The 22,475-nt window shown below is 39.7% G+C and overlaps 2 protein-coding genes across 3 annotated transcripts in view; both read left to right on the top strand.

Annotated features, from left to right (window-relative positions):
- Positions 1-1,041: 1,041 nt before the first annotated feature.
- Positions 1,042-6,383, top strand: viml (vimentin like). The gene is made up of 9 exons (XM_057334621.1): positions 1,042-2,503; positions 2,919-2,979; positions 3,792-3,887; positions 4,198-4,359; positions 5,048-5,173; positions 5,308-5,528; positions 5,715-5,758; positions 5,853-5,938; positions 6,064-6,383. The coding sequence occupies exons 1-9, from the start codon at positions 2,007-2,009 to the stop codon at positions 6,100-6,102; spliced, it is 1,332 nt and encodes a 443-aa protein (XP_057190604.1). The 5' UTR covers positions 1,042-2,006; the 3' UTR covers positions 6,103-6,383.
- A 1,787-nt stretch (positions 6,384-8,170) lies between these two features.
- The window catches only part of pde1cb (phosphodiesterase 1C, calmodulin-dependent b), a 97,667-nt gene continuing 83,362 nt past the window's right edge, over positions 8,171-22,475 (top strand). Inside the window, exons 1-2 of one of the 2 annotated variants that reach the window (XM_057334606.1) lie at positions 8,171-8,518; positions 19,559-19,609. In XM_057334606.1, coding sequence (XP_057190589.1) covers positions 8,341-8,518; positions 19,559-19,609 — 229 coding nt within the window. In that variant the 5' untranslated portion in view covers positions 8,171-8,340. Of the gene's footprint in view, positions 8,519-16,205; positions 16,683-19,558; positions 19,610-22,475 lie in introns of those variants that run through there. The other variant, XM_057334607.1, reaches the window with a different exon arrangement.

The following is a 22,475-nucleotide window of genomic DNA, read 5'->3' as shown; positions in this document are numbered from 1 at the left end:
GTTACCAAAAATCTTTATCTTACCCAAAAATATTTACCACGGTACATTGATGGTATCAAATAGTACTTTTATTTAGAGGTATGAATATAACCCATATATACCCTTATTTCTTGTACACAGTACTCATAAGGATCATTAAGTGTAGCATAATATATTACACTCTAAAAAATGTTGGGTTATTTATTTCAACCCAACTGTTGGGTTTGTGTAACACAGAGAATGTTTAGATTTGACCCAACCATGGGTAAAACAACCCAGCATTTGGGTTGAAACAACCCAACGGTTGGGTGTGTCCTTTTTTGACTCAATGATCGGTAAAAATAACCCAACATTATTTCAAAATCTTGTCCATCAATACATTGCACTGTTTTTTGTAAAGCTAATTTGGGTAATTCAGATTTCAGTTCCCATCCAATCGAGCCTGAGAATTCACATGGAGTCTAGAACAGAATCTCTTTCTGTTAACAAGCCATAGTCTCTTTAAAGGTGAAACTGAGCCAAACTTTCACCCGCTGGTTGGCAGGAGATTTACCCAGACAGCGCTAAACAAAGACACCACAAAGCTACACAGGCCACTGGACAAAATAACCACAAAGGGTGCAAACCTGAGTAAAACTTTACAAAACTGAGGTGGACTTGGTGTGATTTATACCGCCATTTTTCAATAAACATGAACACACATGCAGACATAAATCTCTGGCTTTTATTTAGCCATCTGCAATCTTGGACCCTGTCCATCACCCTCCTGAGTCACCATAGTGACTGAACAAATAACCTTCTGCTTCATTATTCTTCAGTGGTGAGTTTGAGAGTAAAGGTTTTACTGTAACTTATGCTCACTTACAAACTCAATGTGGTGGTTTGAAATGCTTCTTGATCATTTTCATTTCTCTTATTGTTTAGGAAAATACAGCACCGGTTCAATCAGTCGGTGAATATCAGTCTTATTGCATCACCAATCACCAGCAACATATTACAAATGAATTTGCTTTTAACCTCTGGATACATTTTAACAGTGTATGTGACGCATCAATTTAGTAAAAAAAAAGAAACAAACATTCTACCTGTTAACTAAGAAAAAATGTCAATGTATAAGTTTTCATTCAAATCTAGCTAAAAGTGTTATTGCTGTACAGTTGTTGACCTTACAATTGCTTCTAACATCAAGGGTAACTGAAAAACTGCACCCTACTGAAGGACATGTTTAGTTTTAGAAACAGGGCATGATCGTCCAAATCACAGGCACAGAAGGTGAAACAAAAGAGCTTTTCAGCCAAGTTTATGCCCGAGGTCAAGAGCCATGGTCTCATTAAAAAAAAAACAGCACTTGCTCTCTCTCTCTCTCAAAACAAGACCAAGAACTTATTCTGAGGTTAATAGGTTATTAGTTTAGAATATGCCCTCCAAAGGCTATAAACAACCTGTAGGATTCTTAGATTTCTGTGTAGCAAAACTCTAGAACAGAGAGATGTCCTTCAACGGGTGCTTGGGTATTTAGACATGACAAATGACGTTTTTCAAGGTTAAGAGTCATGCACTGAATAACATAACAAAACTGCACAACCATTGCTGATAGTAGAAAGAAAGAAAGAAAGAAAGAAAGAAAGAAAGAAAGAAAGAAAGAAAGAAAGAAAGAAAGAAAGAAAGAAAGAAAGAAAGAAAGAAAGAAAAGAGAATTGATGGACGAGCATGTCCAACTGTGACTGTACAACAATACAAATTATTCATATTTAATTATCTGTGTATTTTATAAGTTTGGTATAGAAGTTCTAGAAATCTACTGCCTTTACGCCTTTATGCAGGCGGAGAAAAGGACAATAACTCTGAAAACTCTCTGTTTAATGGAGCTCGATAGGATCATTTTAATGTCACTCAAATGCCTCGAAGTGATTTGCATAATGCGCGGACTATAAATGAAGCTTCTCACAGTCGTTCCTCTCAGTTTAGTCGCGAAAAGCGCAGGACACATTTTAAAAACTTAACGGTGACAGTTTGAGTAGTTCAACATGTCCACCTCGTCATACAGAAAGCGTTTTGGAGACGCCGCCACCCGCACCAGCGCGTATTCCGACCGCCGGTTCCAGAGCCCAGTGCGCGTGTCCCGGGTGCCGTTTGGCGTTTCCGCGTCTCCGGTGATTTACGCTTCCAAAAGCTCCAGGGTCCGCAGCAGCAGACTGACCCCGGACAACCTGGATTTTAACCTCTCAGATGCTTTAAATACTGAATTCAAGACGAATCGCACTAACGAGAAAGCGCAGATGCAGTCGCTGAATGACCGCTTCGCCAGTTACATAGAGAAAGTGCGTCTGCTGGAGCAACAGAATAAGATGCTGAGCGCCGAGCTCGAGCAGTTGCGCGGTCACAGATCATCCCGCATCGCGGATGTGTATGAGGAGGAGGTGTGTGATCTGCGCAGACAGGTGGATCAACTCACCACGGAGAAAACACAAGTGGAAGTGACCCAAGAAAACCTGGCAGAGGATATGGAGAAACTTAGAGAGAAGTATATGCATTAAAAACTACAATAAACTGCAGTGGCCCCAAAATTTACCTTGCCGAAAAAAACTTAAAACCATCTAATGGATGTAATTGTTGTATTGGTTTTAATGGAAACTGTAATGGTCTCTATACTGGTAGTGTGTTGGGCTCTATTGGTGGGATGTTATCTGGAAGATGTGAACCAATAGAACACCATTAATACCTACTAATAAGGCCTAAATACACTACTTTAAGGAAGTTTGGATTGGTTTTAATGCTGATTGTAGTGTAATAGTGGACGTTCCCAAAAATCACTTTGGGAATGGTTGGTCCAAAATTACAGTAGATGTGGCCACAGTGTGCTGTACTGTAAAAAGTATGTTTATTCGTATACATTGGAAAATATTGAGTATACCGTATGAGCTTTCTGTCATTTACAGACTGCAAGATGAAATTCTTCAACGTGAGGAAGCAGAGAACAACCTGAGGGGTTTCAGACAGGTAAAACATACATATTTGTGATTAACCATGTTTCAATTGTATCATTTAGCATTGAGCTGGAAGTAATGGTCAGGTGTTTTAAGCTGAGAGACACAAATTGAATTCATGAGTAATGCTTGAGAAATTATTGGGAATCAACTCTTCTAAAAACCACCACTGGGGGTGCTATGAACAAACAAATACAGTATGTGTTCTACTAGTTCTGTTGGAGTGCTCAAAAGCAATAGTAAATGTTTCTTACAAATATATTTTTCATTATTCTTTACTATTCATTTTACTTTTCATTATAAATATGTTTATAACCCAAAATGTGCCACATTGCCAGACGAGAACCTGTATAACCCGAACATTTTACACAAAGTTACATGCTGAGATTCAACCTTAAAAGAGTCACATATCTCAAATCAGGAACCCTACAGAGCAAAAAGAAAAACGTTCATAAAAAACACTTTCTTTTTATAAAGAACCCAGTGCAGCCCAGCGACACATCAGGCTCATCTTTATCGCTTTCATTTCCGTTAGAAAATCTCTATCACTGTTCATTGATCTTCCACCAGATCCTGTCAAAGCAAACTGTTATGGAGGGATGTCTGAACGTGTGTATGTGTGTGGTGTGTGTGTGTGTGTGTGTGTGTGTGTGTGTGTGTGTTGAGCACAAAACTGTGAGAGTGTGGATGTGACAATCCTATCAGCAGACAGCCATAGACTGCAGGCCATTGTACAGGCCCAGATCCCCATTAAAACACAAAGAGCTCTTCACCGTGTTTAAACAGTACTGCTGTGGCACATAATGCTGTTCATGTTCTCTGCAGGATGTGGATAATGCGGCTCTCGCTCGTGTAGATCTGGAGAGGAAGGTGGAGTCCCTACAGGAGGAGATCGTCTTTCTGAGGAAACTCCATGAGGAGGTGAGCGACACTGTCACACTGTTCCCATTAAAGAGCCAATAATGGCAGATCTCTATAAGATATACACAAATCCATTAGGCCTAAATAGAAATGACTGAAAAATAACAGGTACCACATGGCGACACTTATTGAGCCATTGAGTTGCATTAACAGCCATTTAGAACCGCTTCTGCATAGCAACACCCTGACAACTGCCTACATTACCATTGCAGTCTAGTCCTACTGCTATGCTCACAACACCAAACTAAAGAGGCATAACAGATAGGCTACTAATAAGAAGAATCTGCTGTATTTTTGGTTCTCTCTGTAGGAGCTGGCTGAGCTGCAGACACAGATCCAGGATCAGCAGATGCATGTTGACATGGACATGGCTAAACCAGACCTGACGGCTGCTCTCAGAGATGTCAGACTTCAGTATGAGAACCTGGCCACCAAAAACATCCAGGAGTCAGAAGATTGGTACAAATCAAAGGTAGAGCTCTCACGATTAGGAAATTCGGCTGACGATTATTTGATTCATTAAAATAATTGTGATTATTACAATTATTACAATAAATTTCTCATTATTCATTAATTTATTAAACAGTTCACAATTTTCTTTATTCTTATTCTTATAATTCATAAATGTATTAAATAATTGACACATTGTGATGATTCTTTGTAAATGACAAAACAAGATTAATACACCTAACACCTTGAAATATCAAACACTGTAAAAAATGTTTATTTGTTGGTTCAATTTAATAAAACTTAAAAATAATAGTTAATTTAACAAATTTCTCATTGAGTTGACTAAACTAGTTGAGTTGACTAATATTTTTAAGTTGAATTAACTCAAAACTTTAAGGCAACTAGTTCACTTATTTCTTTAAGTTGAACCAACAAGTTTGTTTTTCAGTGAATTTATTTAATGATGAAAATGTATGTTTCAGCAGTGTGACAATTTTGTAAATAACTGGAACAATCACTAAAAAGGGACCATAACAGAAATGACTGTGCATTCAAAGTAAAACTGAGATATGAGAATGCCGTCGTATGCGATGATCTGATCAAACTGATCTACAATACAAAGCTGATATGACTCAGATAACGGAGACGTGTCATTTGAACGTGGCGGTATGTGCAGAGCAAGAACAGTGAATGTGTCTTTTTTTGGGCAGTTTGCTGACCTGACAGAGGCGGCCAACCGCAACAGTGAGGCTCTGCGATTGGCCAAGCAGGAGGCCAATGAATATCGCCGACAGGTGCAGGCGCTCACCTGTGAGGTGGATGCTCTTAAGAGTGCTGTAAGTGTATTTACACAATTCTTCAGCCGCAGAGACACGCTCTCACAGACACACACCAAGTGTGCAATAACAAGCCTCTGCGCTCAAGGGGGCGATAGAGTTATTAAACCTCATCTGTGTAATTTACCCTGTAGAATGAATCTCTGGAGCATCGGATGAGGGAGACGGAGGAGAACTTTGCGATGGAATCGTCTAGTTCACAAGACAATATCGCTCGTCTGGAGGAGGACATACATAACACAAAGGAGGAGATGGCAAGACATCTTCGAGAGTATCAGGATCTGCTCAACGTCAAGATGGCGCTGGACATCGAGATCGCCACCTACAGGAAACTTTTGGAGGGAGAGGAGAGCAGGTGCATATCCACATCATTCATTTTTTTGTAAAGCGACTTAAAAATGAGGCAGTATTTAACGTTATTTTATAGACGTGCTGTTATTTGACCAACTGCATCATTGACCGACAATCAACACTGTGTGCATAACACATTCTGTATGGGTTTAATGTAGATTATATTTTCATCTTTTTCTCCTGCCGGTAGAATTGGAACGCCTCTTCCAAACTTCTCCACTTTCAATTTGAGAGGTAAGTCACAAATCAATAAAGCAACACAAATATATCATTTAAACCACAATGTTTTTTGTGTAATTCAGCTTAAGATATTCCTGCGTTTTCACAGAAACTATGATTGAGCACAAGCCTCTGACAGAAACCACAACTACTAAGAAAGTTCTCATTAAGACCATCGAGACCAGAGATGGTCAGGTATGTGTCTGAAATCTTCCTGATATAACATTCCTGACGTTCCCAGCGTAACCTTTTTCTATAATAAACCAGCTTTTGTTATGTTGTTTGTCTACCATAAACACGTCCTACTTTTGTCCATGAAGGTCATCAACGAATCCAGCCAGAACCACGATGACCTGTGAATTTATCTTCCACAACTGCAACTCTTTCGTGTCTCAGCTTAGTCTATGTGAAAAAATCAGCAATGACCTGCTCCCAAGTGCCTTTTTTCTGCGATGTGAATGCACACAAACAACATGGCCTGTAGTATGAACTGTGAATCTTGTTACTCTGAATATGCTTCGGTTTTCCTCACCACATTTGTGAGCCCGCAGAATGTTGTCTGAGCAACATGCCTCAATAAAAATCAAGAATGAGTTTTATTATTGTTTAATATAACGTTTAAAATAAAGTTATTTGTCTGAAATGCCTTCCTTATTAGTGTTCAGATTATTTGTTTGAAGTAATATAATTAAAATGTAATATAATAAAATGTACAATATAATATAATAAAAATGTACAATAGTGGTCAAAAGTGAGATCTGGAGGTGATATTTGCATAGTTATTTGCTTTAGTGCCCCCTTAGGTTTGACTAAACTATCCAAATGTGAAACGTATGGTACAAAATGGAAAAAACATAACATTTTAAACATCGTCGCTGTCCTTCCAAACCTTGGATGTCCCAATTCGCTGTTTTTCAGGGAAAAAAACCCCTGACAAACATAAAGGGTGACTAATAATAATGATTTGTGGCAGAAAATGTGGAGATACAAATTCAAAGATTGACTATAATTTGATCCGTTAATAATATTTGGTTGATTCTTTTTTTCAGCTCTTGACTCACTAAGATTAGCTTATGTGTTGTGTCATTTTTTGCCTAACCTAAAATTCTTCTCAAAGCTGATATTCATGTTATAGTCCAGGCACAGCTACACAACATTTTAAAAACATTTTTAATCATATCATATTTAATAATGTGTTTTAATAAATCACTTTTGGCTACTACTGTACACATTCCTTTAGGATCCTTTAGTGATCTGGCTGAAATATATTTGTGCAATTTTTAAGATCTATACCGACCCGATTCAGGACTTTACATTGTAAATGATAAAGTAACTCTTAATCCTCGACTGGTTGGTTAATCTGGTGGTAGACTATAGCTGGGTAGGTGAAACAAACCTGAACCAGGCCAAGCTCTGCTCTGCACATATTTGGTTTCTTGTAGTGACAGCTGAATTACAAGACGTGTTTTACTGATTCTGAGGGGACACTGGTTTGGATTTATCGCCATCAAGTGGACAACAGTGGAAACAAGAAACTCAACGAGGTGATGCTACCTAATTTTATCTCAAGTTCAGGTTGAACCATGTCCTCTGTTAGCAGTTCATAAGGGATAGGATGTGTGTTTGTGTCTGTTCGTCCCTGTGATGGAGACTCGTTATCCCTGGACACGGATGTTCCTGTTCCTGTTGGGTCCCATGGAAGCACTCAGAGAGCTGATGTTTGCTACCATTACCCAATGTGTTTTTTTAGGAACAGTCCATTCAAATACTCTGCTATGGTATTGTTTGTCGAATGCCGTTTAAAACACATATACTGTAGATTCAAACTAAGAGTTTTTCCACTTTGTGCCTGTCAAGCTGAGGAGGGCCTTAACTGACTTTTTTAACAAACACTTTAAAACAAACACGTATTCTTGCTGACATATGGAATAAAGTTAATTTGGACTGGTATGGCGTTCAGCTTTTTACCAACCATTACACATGTATTATATGTGGTGTGTTTTGTGTCTTGGTCGTTTTCATCCGCAGGATAACAGATCACCATTACAATTCCATAATTCCCATTATAACCAATAATTTGATGTTTTCTATTGTTTTACTCTATAGTGTATGCTTTTATATTTACATTACAAATCGAGCAATATAAGCAATGGACACTGTTGGCAAATGTTCAAATCCCAAATTTGAATACCTAAATGCCTTAAAATGATTTTTATATGCATATGGCTCGACAGTGACAGATTTCATTAATGTAACACACTTTACAGACTAATTACAGATGCTTGTTTTCGTCGCCAGCGGCCCCAGAGGCGCGTGTTTGCCAAACTAACTTGTGACGAGTGCGCGCTTCCCTCGAGAAAACGCACAAGAGATTCCCGTTATTGGATCGCATCTGTTTCATAAAATGACTCGCAGATAGACGGGACCGCGTGCGAAGTGCTGTAGCATCACATTAAACAGATTCACCGGATAGAGTTTGTTTGCGTGAATTTGCGTAAAGGAAGAGACAGAGATGACACAGCCCGAACCAAATCCATGGAGAGTTTAAGTGGGTTTTCGAGGCAGACGTTTATTCATCTCAAGGTGGTTTCGCAGAGATGGGATCGGTGACCTCAGCTTTCACCAGGTCGCGCAACACGTTGGTCAAAGTGGGTTCGGAGCCGCAGAAGGAAGCGGACGGGAAACATCGGACCGGTGCGATCTCAAAGCAGTCGAGTAAACAGCCGCTGTCCGAGGTGCTGAAAACTCCACCGCCACCTCCTGCTTCTGCCACAGGTGCGTGCGTGTCATCTTCATATGCTTCTCAAGGTCCATAACACTCTCCGTGTCTCCAAAAAGTATGTGAAACATTCTGCCACACTTAGAAATATAAAGTGTGTTCGCTCTTTGAACATATAAGATGCCTTTTCTCAGAACGGATTTTTACAAACACTTTTGATCAACTGGTATCAAGATGAATTTAAGTGGCTGTATGAATCCAGTAATTCTCGAAGTCACATGCGTTTTATAACAGAAGGTGTAGGAATGAAAACATGCATTTCTTACGTAGTCTTGTTTAACATTAGAACAAATTCTTAAAGATATGTTCACTTGAGAAGCAAAATGAAAAGAAAGTTTATTATTCTTAACCCACTGACAGATATTTTGTCTAGTTTAAATTAAAACACAAACTTACTTTTCAGTTTGATCATTTGTTTAAAAGAAATGTATTTTATGAAGTACGTGCTCATACCACTACCTTCGACAACAAGAAAATGTCAAATCTTTTAAGGTTTCAAATTGAATATACTGTTTTATCATTTTAAATATAGCAAACTTCAAAAAAGAGTGTTACTGGGGAATACTGTAACATATCTCCTGGTGCACTTGAGTCATCTCATGAAACAATTTTTCAACCAAGACACATACAATTATATGCAATTCATTTTTAAAAGCCCTTGGCTAACAAAGTTAAAACATTTACAAGTATTTAGGGCAATGCTTTTTTAATCAAATAGTCCACTTGGTTTAATATGCTGTTATCTAATACAGTGACTGTCATACTGTTTAAACTGTGGCGTAAGTGCCCATATTTATTGGGTCCGATGTGTTCATGTGACTGCATTAGGTGATTGTGGAATTTCGGTGCATACCTTCATGGGAAGGGTGGGAAACAGGTGTCTGCTTATTTTAGGTCAAAAATGCTGCCGATAGCAGGCGTTTGTCTACACATGAGACAGTTCAGGCACTTCTGTGGAACAGATGTGAAAAGCGATTGATAATTCTGCAGGTCTTTGAAGTATCCAGTCCGTGTTTTTTTTATGTCTGAGCTCTTTGATGTAATAATAGCAGGGCCCCCTGATGCCTAATATAGGACAAGTGCTTATCACAGAGATTTTTACACCATCTGAAACGGTCTTGTAACCATGAAAGTGTTATTTTTTCAAGCGATTTTGAAATAAATGCTTTAAAAATTTACATTCACGTTAGTAGTACATACAGTATCAGACACACTAAATGTATTAGCTATTCAAAGGCAATGGTAAAGACAATGAATACAAATGAATTAAAGTATTTAATTTATTTAGGTTAATGTTAGATTTGACTTCTCTGTTCCATGTTTTTTTATTTATTTTTCTTGTGACATCTGACTATTAAAGGAAGAAGGGGCCCTCGAGGGCGACCTATAGCTCTATGTTTCACAGTTACCATGAACAGGCGACAGGAAAGTCTCCTACTGAGCTCCCGATGGGTTCTAGCACCACAGAGCCACAGGCAGGGAAACACCAACCAACAAAGTGACTGAACGTTACATGACACATGACATAAACAGACTCTGATTCTCAGACTCAGACAGACAGAATCTGCTTTAGATTCTAAGTTCAGATGACTAGCGAGTTGTTCCTCTGTCTATAATCACTATGAGACATGACCTAAACAAAATGTGTGCCCGTCCCTTGATAACCGGGTGTCTGAGATTGAAACAGGCACGTGTGATGAAAAAATATGGCTTTGTTATTTAATTAAAAATCAGTTTTTTGGGCAAGTTGATGTGGGCAGCACTCTTAAAAATAAACAAAACGTGCTACAAAAGGTTCTTCACGGTAATGCCACAATATAACCATTTGTGGTTCCCTAAAGAACCTTTCAGTCAAAGCTTCCTTTTGCAAAACAGAAAGTTTTGAGTTTTGTTTAGAAATTTGTTTGATTTAAAATGGTCTCCATTAAAAAGCTTTTTATAGACGCTATAAAACTATGTACTTTATCGTGGCATTTCCGCTTATTTTTCTGTGACGTCACAACTCTAATGACCACACGCTGGACACGCACTGTCCTTCGCCATGGTAACAGCCACAGGGAACAGCCACGGGGAACAGCTTAATCGGTGAGCTCGTGCTGTGTCTGTTCAGTGATATTCACTATCATAAACCAATTTAAGCTCTAGTGTACATATAAAAATGTTATGGGCAGAAAAAGAAGAGAGACGTTTAAAGTTCAGTCTTTTTCAACCAGTTTTACAAAGAGGCCTTTAACAAACTTCTAAGCGGTATCAAGATGACTTCAAATGATTAAAAGCATTAAATGCCGGGATAGTTCACCCAAAAATAAAAATTCTGTCATCATTTACCCTCAGATTTTTCCGAACCTGTATAAATGTATTTGTTCTGCTAAATACAGATGAAGATATTTGGAAGAATGTCATTAACCAAACAGATCTCATCCCCCATTTACTGTCATAGTAGGGGAAATAAATACTATTGGGATCTAATTGGTTACTGACATTCTTCCAAATATCTTCATCTGTGTTTAGCAGAACAAATACATTTATACAGAATTTATAGAGATTCAGAACAATCTGAAGGGTGAGTAAATGATGACACAATTTTCATTTTTGGGTGAACTATCAAAAAATCATGATATTTCTTAGTGTTTAGTTACTTTCACAACGAAAATTCACGTTTTAGAATATTTTTCGGGTATAAATTGCGATTGGGGGCTTCAAATATTGTTGCGAAAAAGGGTGCTAGAAATCAAAAAGTTGGGATGTTTTAGATGATAATGAATTTCCGTCCTGCTAATTTGTGGAAAACAAACGTGATGTTTTATCGCCCTCTTCTGGAGACTTTAAGAAAATGCACCCCATTACGCTTGATGTGGTTTGGGCTATAAGACAATTCTCCTAAAACCCTGGAAAAGAAAGAACCAAAGAAGTTTACACGCTCGGAATGTTCCACAATTATTTATTCTTGAAAAAGGTTCAACCGTAATGCTACGTTGAACCGCCGTACCATTATTTTTTAAGAGTATATGAGAAATCTGATCTCCCATGGTGCTTGAGTGTCAGGTGAGTTAGTTGGTAAGGTTCAGGGACTGTAACCGGATGGATGTTAGATCCAGAAATAAATCACCACCTTTGTGCCCTGAGCAAGCGACACCCCAGGTACCTCCAGAGGGACTGACCCTGGCATACGTTCATCTTTCTATGGTAACTAACGCCGAAATACATTGCCATGCCCATGGGCATGTGCTGCTAAATAAAATAGATTCCATTCTGTCATATCTGATGTAATGGTGGCACAACATGGCTTGATATTTTGCTCCACCCATTAAAACAAACCCCTTCTGTTTTTTTATTGTTATTTTGTTTTCATTCGGAATGCAGATCGAGAGCAGGAGCGCTCTGAATATATACTGTAATCTTTTACTCACATGTGAGACAGTCTCATATTAAACCGTCAGTGAAACTGCAGGGGTTGAAGGCCTCCCACCTCTCTGTGTTCGGACGTATGTAGAGAGAAAGAGAAAGAGAGGAACAAAAACTATAGCTTATGTTGTTACATCACACTAGCTGCATCCCCAGCCAGGCCCGGATTAAGAACTCAGAGGCCCCTGGGCACAAGTGTCTTATGGACCCCCCCATACACACACATGCGCACAATAAAGTTTTAAATTAGCCTAGGGTACTATGTGTATGAAACACCTCTATGTTTCAGGATTACAGGATTACATTGACAAGTTACAAACTATGATCACAACCTGAAGGACATTATCAACACCTGTACACATCCTCCATCATACAGGATTTACAACAAGACTGCAACAAGGCCTTCCTGGACCAGCAACAACAATATTAAGACCTTTCCCTGCATACTGTAACTCACTGGCATATTCAAGCACACACTACCACACCTCAACCTTTTAATTCAGTTCTATCAGATTCTTCCATAATTCAACACAAACATGCCAGATTCACAAAACTGTTCTTAAGAGAAAATATAAGAACTTTCTTCAGATAAATTACAGAAAGTTTTTAAAAATATTCTTAAATGCAATTCTAAAATATTTCCATCTTCATTTTTTCAAAGACTAAACGGGCAGGGCAGTCTTTGTCAATGATTATACTACAAGAGTAATTTGCATTTGTTAAACTTTATTTGTCTAACAAGCACCTCTGGACTCACTTACATAATAACGTGCCACGAATGGTGGGTGGTGAGAGACACGGAGACAGAGGACCCAGGTGCAGACAGCGGGTAAGGGGTTAACACAAACTTTAATAAATAAAAAGCAACAAAACAAAGACCCACGTGGGGGTAAAGTAAGAAACATGGAAACAGGAACAAGACTAACTAAACTAACAGGACTAGACTAAAACACATCACAACTACAAAATAAACTAAACTAACTCAAAGACAGGAACTCACCACATTACACAAACACGACACAGTACAATTAACCAGCACGAGACAGAAGACACAAGGGCATTATAAAGGGGATAAATCAAGAGGGGACAGGTGCAGGACATGAACTAATTAACAAACAATAACGAGGAGACGAAAGGGCGGGAACAGAGACGCCACACCGGAGAGTGGAAGACCAACAGGGACAAAACGTCACTCTCCACATAAAACAAGAGGTTCTATCATGATTCTGCCACTAGGTCAAGAGAAGCAAGACAAGGTGGGGCAGAACCATGACAGTAAACAGACTAGACAGACTGAGACAAAAAAACATTATACAAAACACGACCAAAACGTGATACATAGGGAAAAAAAAGTCCAAACAAAGACATGGTGCCGGCACGAAGGCCGGCTGGACAACACATGACCGGCTGGAACAGGCTGAAGGCCGGCTGGACAGTAACATGGCGCGGCTGGAGGCCGGCTGGACAGGACATGGCGCCGGCTGGAAGGCCGGCTGGACAGGACATGGCGCCGGCTGGATGGCCGGCTGGACAGGACATGGCGCCGGCTGGATGGCCGGCTGGGAGACCAGCTATCACCGGCTGGGCAGGCCTGGATGTCGACATGACAGGACAGGATGTCGGCCGCTGGGCAGCGCTCTCTGGCAGCTGGGCAGCATCTCCGACGGCTGGGCAGCGCTCTCTGGCAGCTGGGCAGCATCTCCGACGGCTGGGCAGCGCTCTCTGGCAGCTGGGCAGCAAACAAGAACAAACACACACAAACAGTCAACTCGACAGGCCTGGGCACCAGCTGGGAGGCCGGCAGGGATCTGCAGCGGGAACAGGACACCGGCGGCCTCAACCCTGGATGGGAATCCGATGACCTCAACCCTGGAAGGGAGCCCGGCGGTCTCGATCCTGGACGGGGTTCCGGCAGTCTCGACCCCGGAAGGGAGTCCGGCGGGCCCGACTCTGGACTGGAGCCCGGCGGCCTCTACCCTCCAAGGGAGTCCGGCGGATTCAACCCTGGAAGGGAGTCCGGCGGCATCGAACCCTCCCGCTGAGATCCCTCTGTCTGCTGGGTCGAAAATGGCTGGTTCATTCTGCCACTAATGGTGGGTGGTGAGAGACACGGAGACAGAGGACCCAGGTGCAGACAGCGGGTAAGGGGTTAACACAAACTTTAATAAATAAAAAGCAACAAAACAAAGACCCACGTGGGGGTAAAGTAACAAACATGAAACAGGAACAAGACTAACTAAACTAACAGGACTAGACTAAAACACATCACAACTACAAAATAAACTAAACTAACTCAAAGACAGGAACTCACCACATTACACAAACACGACACAGTACAATGAACCAGCACGAGACAGAAGACACAAGGGCATTATAAAGGGGATAAATCAAGAGGGACAGGTGCAGGACATGAACTAATTAACAACAATAACGAGGAGACGAAAGGGCGGGAACAGAGACGCCACACCGGAGAGTGGAAGACCAACAGGGACAAAACGTCACTCTCCACATAAAACAAGAGGTTCTATCATGATTCTGCCACTAGGTCAAGAGAAGCAAGACAAGGTGGGGCAGAACCATGACAGTAAGCTTGTAATGTGTTACAGTAAACGACATTAACAAGTATTATAAGTATTATTTAGCATATATATTATGACATCTTTTTTTTAAAACATTTTGCAATGTATGTAAAAGCACTGTGGATTACCAATATTTAGCCTTCATTATTAGATAAAGTAAGGCAGTTACTGATCAACATTATATCAATATAAAATAATTCACAATTGGCAAGGAAACACCACCAAATGTAAAAAAACCTCTAATCTTTTAAGATTTAAGACAGCCACGAGGGTATATCAACTCATTATATTTACAACAATAAAATCGTTCTCATTGACATATTTTCAGTTTCTGTTGTCAGTTCATGACGTGACATCATCTAACAACTTAGAATAAAAAGCGGTGATTTCGACTATTTGTTCTTTCACACAGCCTCATGGTAACCATGTGCATATTTACCGACGAACTTTGTTCATATTTATATATCCAAACAGTCGATAACAGTAAGCGGGTTTCCATCACTCTGGTTTTATTCTTATTTTGAAGTTTCGCATCAGACACGAGTGATGGAAACGCCAAATTTCTAATTAAAAACTTAATTCGCAAAAAAGTTTTTAAGATCGCTTGAGGTGGTTTTTCATTTTTGCGAAAAAGGGTTAATGCGAATAATAGGAGATGGAAACACATTTGCCGAATAAATTCCTCCAAAAACTCACCTAACTGCACTATGAGACGGCCGGTGTAAGCTGACTAACCAGAGTAATGATCTTGTGACACAGCATCAGAAATGTTGTGATGGTCATTCTTAAACGCCTGAGCAAAGTCGTCAAGTATTTCTGTAATTGCCTCTTAGAACTGTCACGACTGTGTTTCCCGAACAGCAGGCATCCACAAAGCACCGCATTTATTGTGTTTCATAATCGTCTGTTTGCGCAAGTATTATTATATATGAAAACTATTATATTCAGTGGCTTCTCTTACTTTTCTTACTGATATTTAGTGCCAGTTTATTAGGAAGTGACGGTTGACTAGTTGGATGGAAACGGTGCTTATTCGCAAATGTTTTATACGATATTCCAATTTTGCGCATAAGCTAAATTGGCAACTTTGGTTGGAAACCCAGCTAGTGACAGGTTGTTGGAAACGCTGTTTTGTACTCATTTTATTCACGAGTTACCTGTCGTATGGTGCTGCTTCTTCCTGCCGGGAAAGAGAGACCTCGCGCTCGTGGGGCAGCACTGGCGATATTTTCCCACTGAATGAAAGCTAAGGTTTATCCAAGAAGTCGCTAGATTTGTCGCTATGCGCTTCTTCTAAACAAAAGCCGCTGGAGGGCTCGTAAAAGTGATTAAATCAGAAGACAGACTTCCTAATTTAGAAACACTGTTTTGTGTGTGCACCTCCATGTGCGTGGGAGAGAGAAGCACACGGCAGAATGAATATGGCGTAAACGCTGTTATGTGAAAATGTTTTCTCTTGCCTGGGCCCCAAGCGCGCATGGGCCCCTGGGCCTGTGCCCATAATGCCCATTGGATAATCCGGCCCTGTCCCCAGCCTCCACCAGTCTATTCATCTCTAGTTTTCTATCTTTAAAAAAAAGCGTTCTTTGAAAAGAAATGAATGATTCATGCCTGACAGAAACACATAAAGGAAATCTTATGGCCTCAGCCCAGACGGACACACTTCTGGGAATGTGTTCAAAAAATCCTTTCGATTAGGTGACAAAATCACACACGGAAGGAACGGAAGCGCATTCGAACATCGCAACAGCATCACACTGAGCAGACACGACAGAGTTGAGGTGTAGATGAGAGGGACAGTGTGTGTTATGTTATCCATCCGTACACTACTGTAAGTGCTCTGTCGAGAGAGGACTCACGTGCGGCGGGGGAAAAAATGAGACACTAAGAGCGTCAGGGGTTGGGAATGATGGAAAGAAAGAAAATAGTGTGTCTTGTCTGAGATTACGGTGAGAAGAGGTCAGGAAACATAGAAAAACAGGAGGACGAACGACTTGTGTACTTAACTCCATACGAAACCTTTGGGATTTTTCTAAGAAGAGCTTTCGAATGTCGTGAGTCTGAAGGAGCTGGCAAAAATAGAGAGCAAAAATGACAGAAACAGACTCGAGAAAAAAGGGCTTTACCAAAGGCAGAAGTGCCACTTTCAGCATCGATGGATTCAACTTCACGATTGGTAAGAAACCAAAAATGAATATAATATAATATAATGTTTTTAAAGGGGATTTGATTGTGGCTTCAGCTAATCAGACTTGGCAATCTACCATCATTTTTTCCTATAACAGGGATTGTTGTTTGTTCCATTTTTGGGGGGTTTATGTAAACAAATCTGTTGATTTCAGTACGGATGTGTTTCCAGGACATGATCTGAAAGTGTCGGATTGTTGAACACAACTCCACAGCGCCATAGCAACCGCATGATGCACCTGACCGTGGACAAACACCCAAACAAGCTTTTATCACCGCAGGAGACTCGCAGTTTGCTGTGATATTTTATTAATATAATAGTTTATGTTATGCCTGTATAAAGTCAGAATAGGAGGAAAAGTGTATTGTTGATAAGATCTTAGAGCTATGAAATCATCTGAATAGCACAGGTCTGATCATTGTTCTGGGAAGAATTTGGTGAAAAATCTCGAATCTCTGACTTTAAATGCATGTCACGATGTTTCTGGGAATTTGGGCAAAGTTTGAAGTATTGTTAGAAATGGTTGATTTATTCTCATTTGTTGTTGCTGTCTAAGATAAAAGATATCTAATTAAGATACAGATATAGAGATGTGATTTTTTCCCCTCCAAATGCAACGAATTCACACATTTCAATAACAGATAATTGGAAAGAAGTGGGCATGCTCTGAAATGTCTGATTCTGATCTGAGATATTTTTGTATATTCATCACTAAACTGTCTTATTGGCCACGTTCCTAGAAAACTGTCATGATCGTGCCTCACCTTGTCATGCGTTTCTAGTCTTGTGGCAGGGTCATTACAGCCCCACGTGTTTAGTGGGGAGGGAGACATGGCATTGTTTGTTTTGGCATGCCATGCGCTCTCTCCGGTCTCGTCTCTTGGCCCCGCCCCCTCGTTTCCTTGTTTAGCTTCCCATCAGTGTTTGATTCCCTACACCTGCCCCTTGTTATTTATCCTTTGTTAGTTCCCCTATTTAATGCCCTTGTGTCTGCTGTCCTGTGCTGTTTGGTTGTGCTTCAAACCTTGCCACGTCCAGATGATTAGCTTGTGTTTTGATGCCTGTTATTTACCTAGTCCTGTCTAAGTGGTTGAAAAGGAGTACATTTTAGTGGGAAGTCTTTTGTTTCAGTTTATACTTATTTTCTCGTTTTTCTCCCCATCGTGGGCTTTTGTTTTGTTAAATAAAGTTTTGTGTTTTGCACCGCTGCCTGCGCATGGGTTCTCTCCGTGAACGTTCCTGACAGAAAACTGCTTTTTAAAGGGATACTCCACCCAAAAATAAAACGTTTGCCATCATTTAATCACCCTCAAGTTGTTCCAAAACTGTATACATTTCTTTATTTTGTTGAACACAAAGAACGATATTTGGAAGAATGTTAGCAACTGACATTTCTGGGATATTATTGCCTACCATAGTAGGAAAAATGATTGTATTGTATTTTTTTGTTGTTCTGCTGAACCCAAAATGAGATATTTTGAAGAATTTAGGTAGGCTAAGCAAAATGTTCTGGGGCACCATTTTATTTTTGTACTAGTCAATGGTGTCCCGGAAATCTCAGTTGCTAACATTCTTCCAAATATCGTTCTTTGTGTTCAATAAAATAAAGAAGTGTATACAGGTTTGGAACAACTTAAATAATTGTCTGAATAATAATTCATGACAGAATTCAGATTTTTGGGTGGACTATCCCTTTAAGCTCTTTCTTTATATAGTACTTGTTTCCATGAGTCATTATTAAAAAAGGGTCCTGATCGCTCTGTCTAAAATGATTTTTCACTAATGACTTTACATGATTCCATACTTATCAAACGTTTCTCTGGAAAGCTCACAGCCACGTGGGAGGACAGCAGTCTAACAGAGTGAATCTAATAGAAGAGGTGTTATGATAGGAACATCAGAGGTGTTTTTTATGCAATTGCTCTGTTTAACAAATACTATTCGCAACAAATTTATTTGAACTAGTTTTTTTAACTACTCAACACTTTCCTAATTGAAAAAATAACGATGTAGTATAAACTTGCCAATGTGTTGATCATTACAGCAAGCAGCAGGGAACCTCATCTTCACGTTTTATATCATACAGCTCGTGGCATTTACAAAACATCTGCCTGTCGTCATGGATACACGGCCGAGCGATCAATTGCTCGTTGCGCTCTGAGCTCATTATGTGTAACGTGTTGTCAATCAGGTCCAGTGGAGCGTGACCATGAGCCGCTGCTAGAGCTCAACGCTTATTGGGGATGGTAAAGTGTTGTACATTTTACAACATTCCCAGCTTTGAATCCCGTACAGTGCATCGGCTCTTTTATTACCTAACTAGAATGTCTTCCAATGCCACAAATGCACTATAGAAACCATATTTTTAAAAGCTTTTTAACTGGAATTTAAACATGCATAGCCATGATGGTATAACATTTAAATAATTAGTGGTTAGTAAGGCAAGCATCACTATTAGCTACTGAAATAGCAAAGCTTTCAAATCCACCCACAATGCTTTAAGATGGTGGTGGACATTTTCTATGGGCAAGCACCACTAATTTTCAGAAAATGTCATAACGTTTGGTGTTACGAATGCATTTCACACTAAGCATTATTTTTTTCTCTTTTATAATCACAGTCCCCTGGACTCCCACTGACCACGATCCATTTAAAACACTAACAGAACAGCCTTTGAAAGCATATTAAATGTGTTCCACACATCCAGCAGCTCACTGTATTAGACTCACATTATGCATAAAAATTAGCTGTGAAAATCTTTTTGTCTCAAACATTGCCTTATCCTTTGAAACGTTTTCATGACTCTCTCTCATGAGACTTTGTTTGTGCGTCTTATTACCCTGACTCTCTTTCTCTCTCTGTAGTGGCTAATGAGGATGGTGACACCAACAGCAGGCCACTGGCAAGATTTGCACGTGAGTATTTTACTTTGAGAAAGAAACTAATTTTAACACTTCTGTAAACTGCAAATTAAACTGAACCTAGATTTTGTTTATGCAAATCTTACATCTGGTTTCCATAATAATGAGAGATGGTGTAGATGGAATCTGTTTGCATAGTATAAGTATTTGTTATACAGACAGTCTCATTACAAGAGACCATGACAAAGCGAGGGTTTGATTTTGCTGCCGTTACGGGCACAGTTCTTTACACATGTCCTCCACTAGATGGCAGCATCTGTTGTTAGATCCAAACAATAATACTTGCTCTGGCAAAGAGTCCACTAGATCAGTGGTTCCCAAACTTTTTGAAAGCAAGGCACCCCTTTGTAGTGTTTTTTTCCCCCACGGCACCCCGACCCTGATTAAACTAAACGTACATGCGTGCATACATATATAAAATTAAATCCAGATGAGCAAACAACAAATGAAGTATAAACAGCTGCATGAATTTACTACAAATACATTACAACGGACATTATATGACGTGAAACAAATCACTTAAATGAATCGTGAAACCAACCTAACCCCGCTTGCATGCATTTATAAGCAGTCGTGCCCTTCCCAATATGGCGGCGCCGTTGACATGATGATTCAGCGGCCAGTGTCTGACTAGACTTAGCACAACGGAACATAATATACAAAATAAAATATCATTTTTCTGGCTCCGTATTTGTTTAAAAAAGTCAGAAACGTCTCTGCTGTGTCCTGCTGCTGTCACCATGCAATAGGAGCAGCAGGTGACGCAATTAGGAAATCCTCCGCGAGGATTCTCTCATTTCAGTTCGCTTCTTGGACTTTTGTGGCTGCGTGCTTTGAAGAACAAGTTCTCGTTTTTGAGTCCGCGACCTTAGAAGGTTGCAGCCCCCGAATTGGGACACAACTATTGCCTCACGGGACATCGAGGCAACAAGTCAGCTGAAGCATCTTAAAGCAGATTGGGCCTGGGCTTCTTTGGAACGGGTTAGACCGGAGAAAAATGGACAAAATTTGGGCTGCTTATGAAATTAAAAAGCCGCCCAAGCAGCTTGCCCTTTCTTTGTTTTTATTTGGTCAAGTAATTTCAAAACGTTCGAAAATAATGTGTAGTGCAGTCACAAACACATAGCCCTTATTGGTTCAGTTTAACCAATCAGGTCTGGGATGGGGAGACCTGTCAATCAATCCCGTTGAGATGACGACTCGTGAGTGACGTGGTTTTGGCGCGATACAGGACCAGATTTTGTATAGCCTATTGAAGCGATCACAATGCCAAAGTGGCCCAAATATATATTGCACGGTAATGGGTGAGTAACTCAAATCTCACAACGTGGATTACACATGTGGTGACATACGACTCGAAAATAAAACTATAACTGAATTCAGAGCACAGTTTTAAAATAATTTTTTTTAAAAGAAATCAAACTGAATACGGCAGTATAGTACGTCTGTTCATCATCAGCACACCTTTAAACTGTACAGACTCTTGACAGCTACTGGACTTGCTACATTTCGCATTATATGTTCTGCGAAATATATTTCACGAAATACGTACTGCGACTTTCAAAGGTAAGTGCATTATTGTTTCTGCTGTTCTTTTTTGTTTTATTGTATTAATAGCCTATGTATCATGAATTTTTTGCTGCCGTGGTGTGTATGAAGTTCATGAACGAGTGTAAAATGCCTACTCAAGTTGCTTTCCTATTAATTATAGTAGGCACTTTTTTGCACAAATATTAGCATAGTGATGCATGTGTTTTTTGTGTTAAAGTCATTGGTTAATTTCTTGATTGTCGCTTTAAAGTGGTTTCTGGACATATTAGTCATATTTTCTAACTCTCTTTAATGCATTTGATATGTTTGATCCGTTTAATCTGTTTTCCTGGTTTTTATTATCGTTTGTCATCTTGTCATACTTCGTTTTAAGGAGATAAAAGGGTCATTATCATAGTTGATTGACATTGCAATACATTTCTATCACATATTTTATTTTGGCAGTTAAAATCTCCTCGCTGCGGCCTGTAGCGCGTGGATCATAACAGCATGAACTGAAAATGAAATGAACATTCAATTCACGGGCAACAGCTCTGGTGGACATTACTGCTGTCAGCATGCCAATTGCACGCTCCCTAAAAACTTGCGACATCTGAGGCATTGTGCTGTGTGATAAAACTGCACATTTTAGAGTGGCCTTTTATTGTGGCCAGCCTAAGGCACACCTGTGCAATAATCATGCTGTCTAATCAGCATCTTGATATGCCACACCTGTGAGGTGGATGGATTATCTCGGCAAAGGAGAAGTGCTCACTAACACAGATTTAGACAGATTTGTGAACAATATTGAAAGAAATAGGCCTTTTGTATACATAGAAAAAGTCTTAGATCTTTGAGTTCAGCTCACGAAAAATGGGGGCAAAAACAAAAGTGTTGCGTTTATAATTTTGTTCAGTGTAAATTGTATATGAGGAACTGTTATTCACTCATTCTCCCTCAAAAAACAACATGAAAAAAACAGGAGAAGCATTCTAAACAGGAAAAGAATTACCCTCATGTCAGCAATGTCGTTGACATCTGAAAGGCAGGCATTTAAAATCTGTAAAAATGTGGGGGGAAACAACTTAATATTCTCTAAACATACTTATCACAAAATAAAGGCATAATCACATGTGTGATAATACTCACCATCCCTTCTACATCATTTAGATGACCTAAAGTAAGTCTGATCTGTCAAGAATTGTTGTTCCCCCTTGAGCCAAAAATTGGTTTTGTGATAGCTTTTGATTTAAGGCATCGTTTATCTAGAAAAACAAAAACAACTGTAATAATACAGTTATATTCTTGGCATGAAACGCAAAACAAGTCA

The sequence above is a fragment of the Triplophysa rosa genome, linkage group LG5 (genome assembly GCF_024868665.1).
Source record: "Triplophysa rosa linkage group LG5, Trosa_1v2, whole genome shotgun sequence".
Taxonomy (NCBI): Eukaryota; Metazoa; Chordata; class Actinopteri; order Cypriniformes; family Nemacheilidae; genus Triplophysa; species Triplophysa rosa.
The sequence above is the reverse complement of the archived record's forward strand: the minus strand, read 5'-3'. Positions and strand labels throughout refer to the sequence as shown.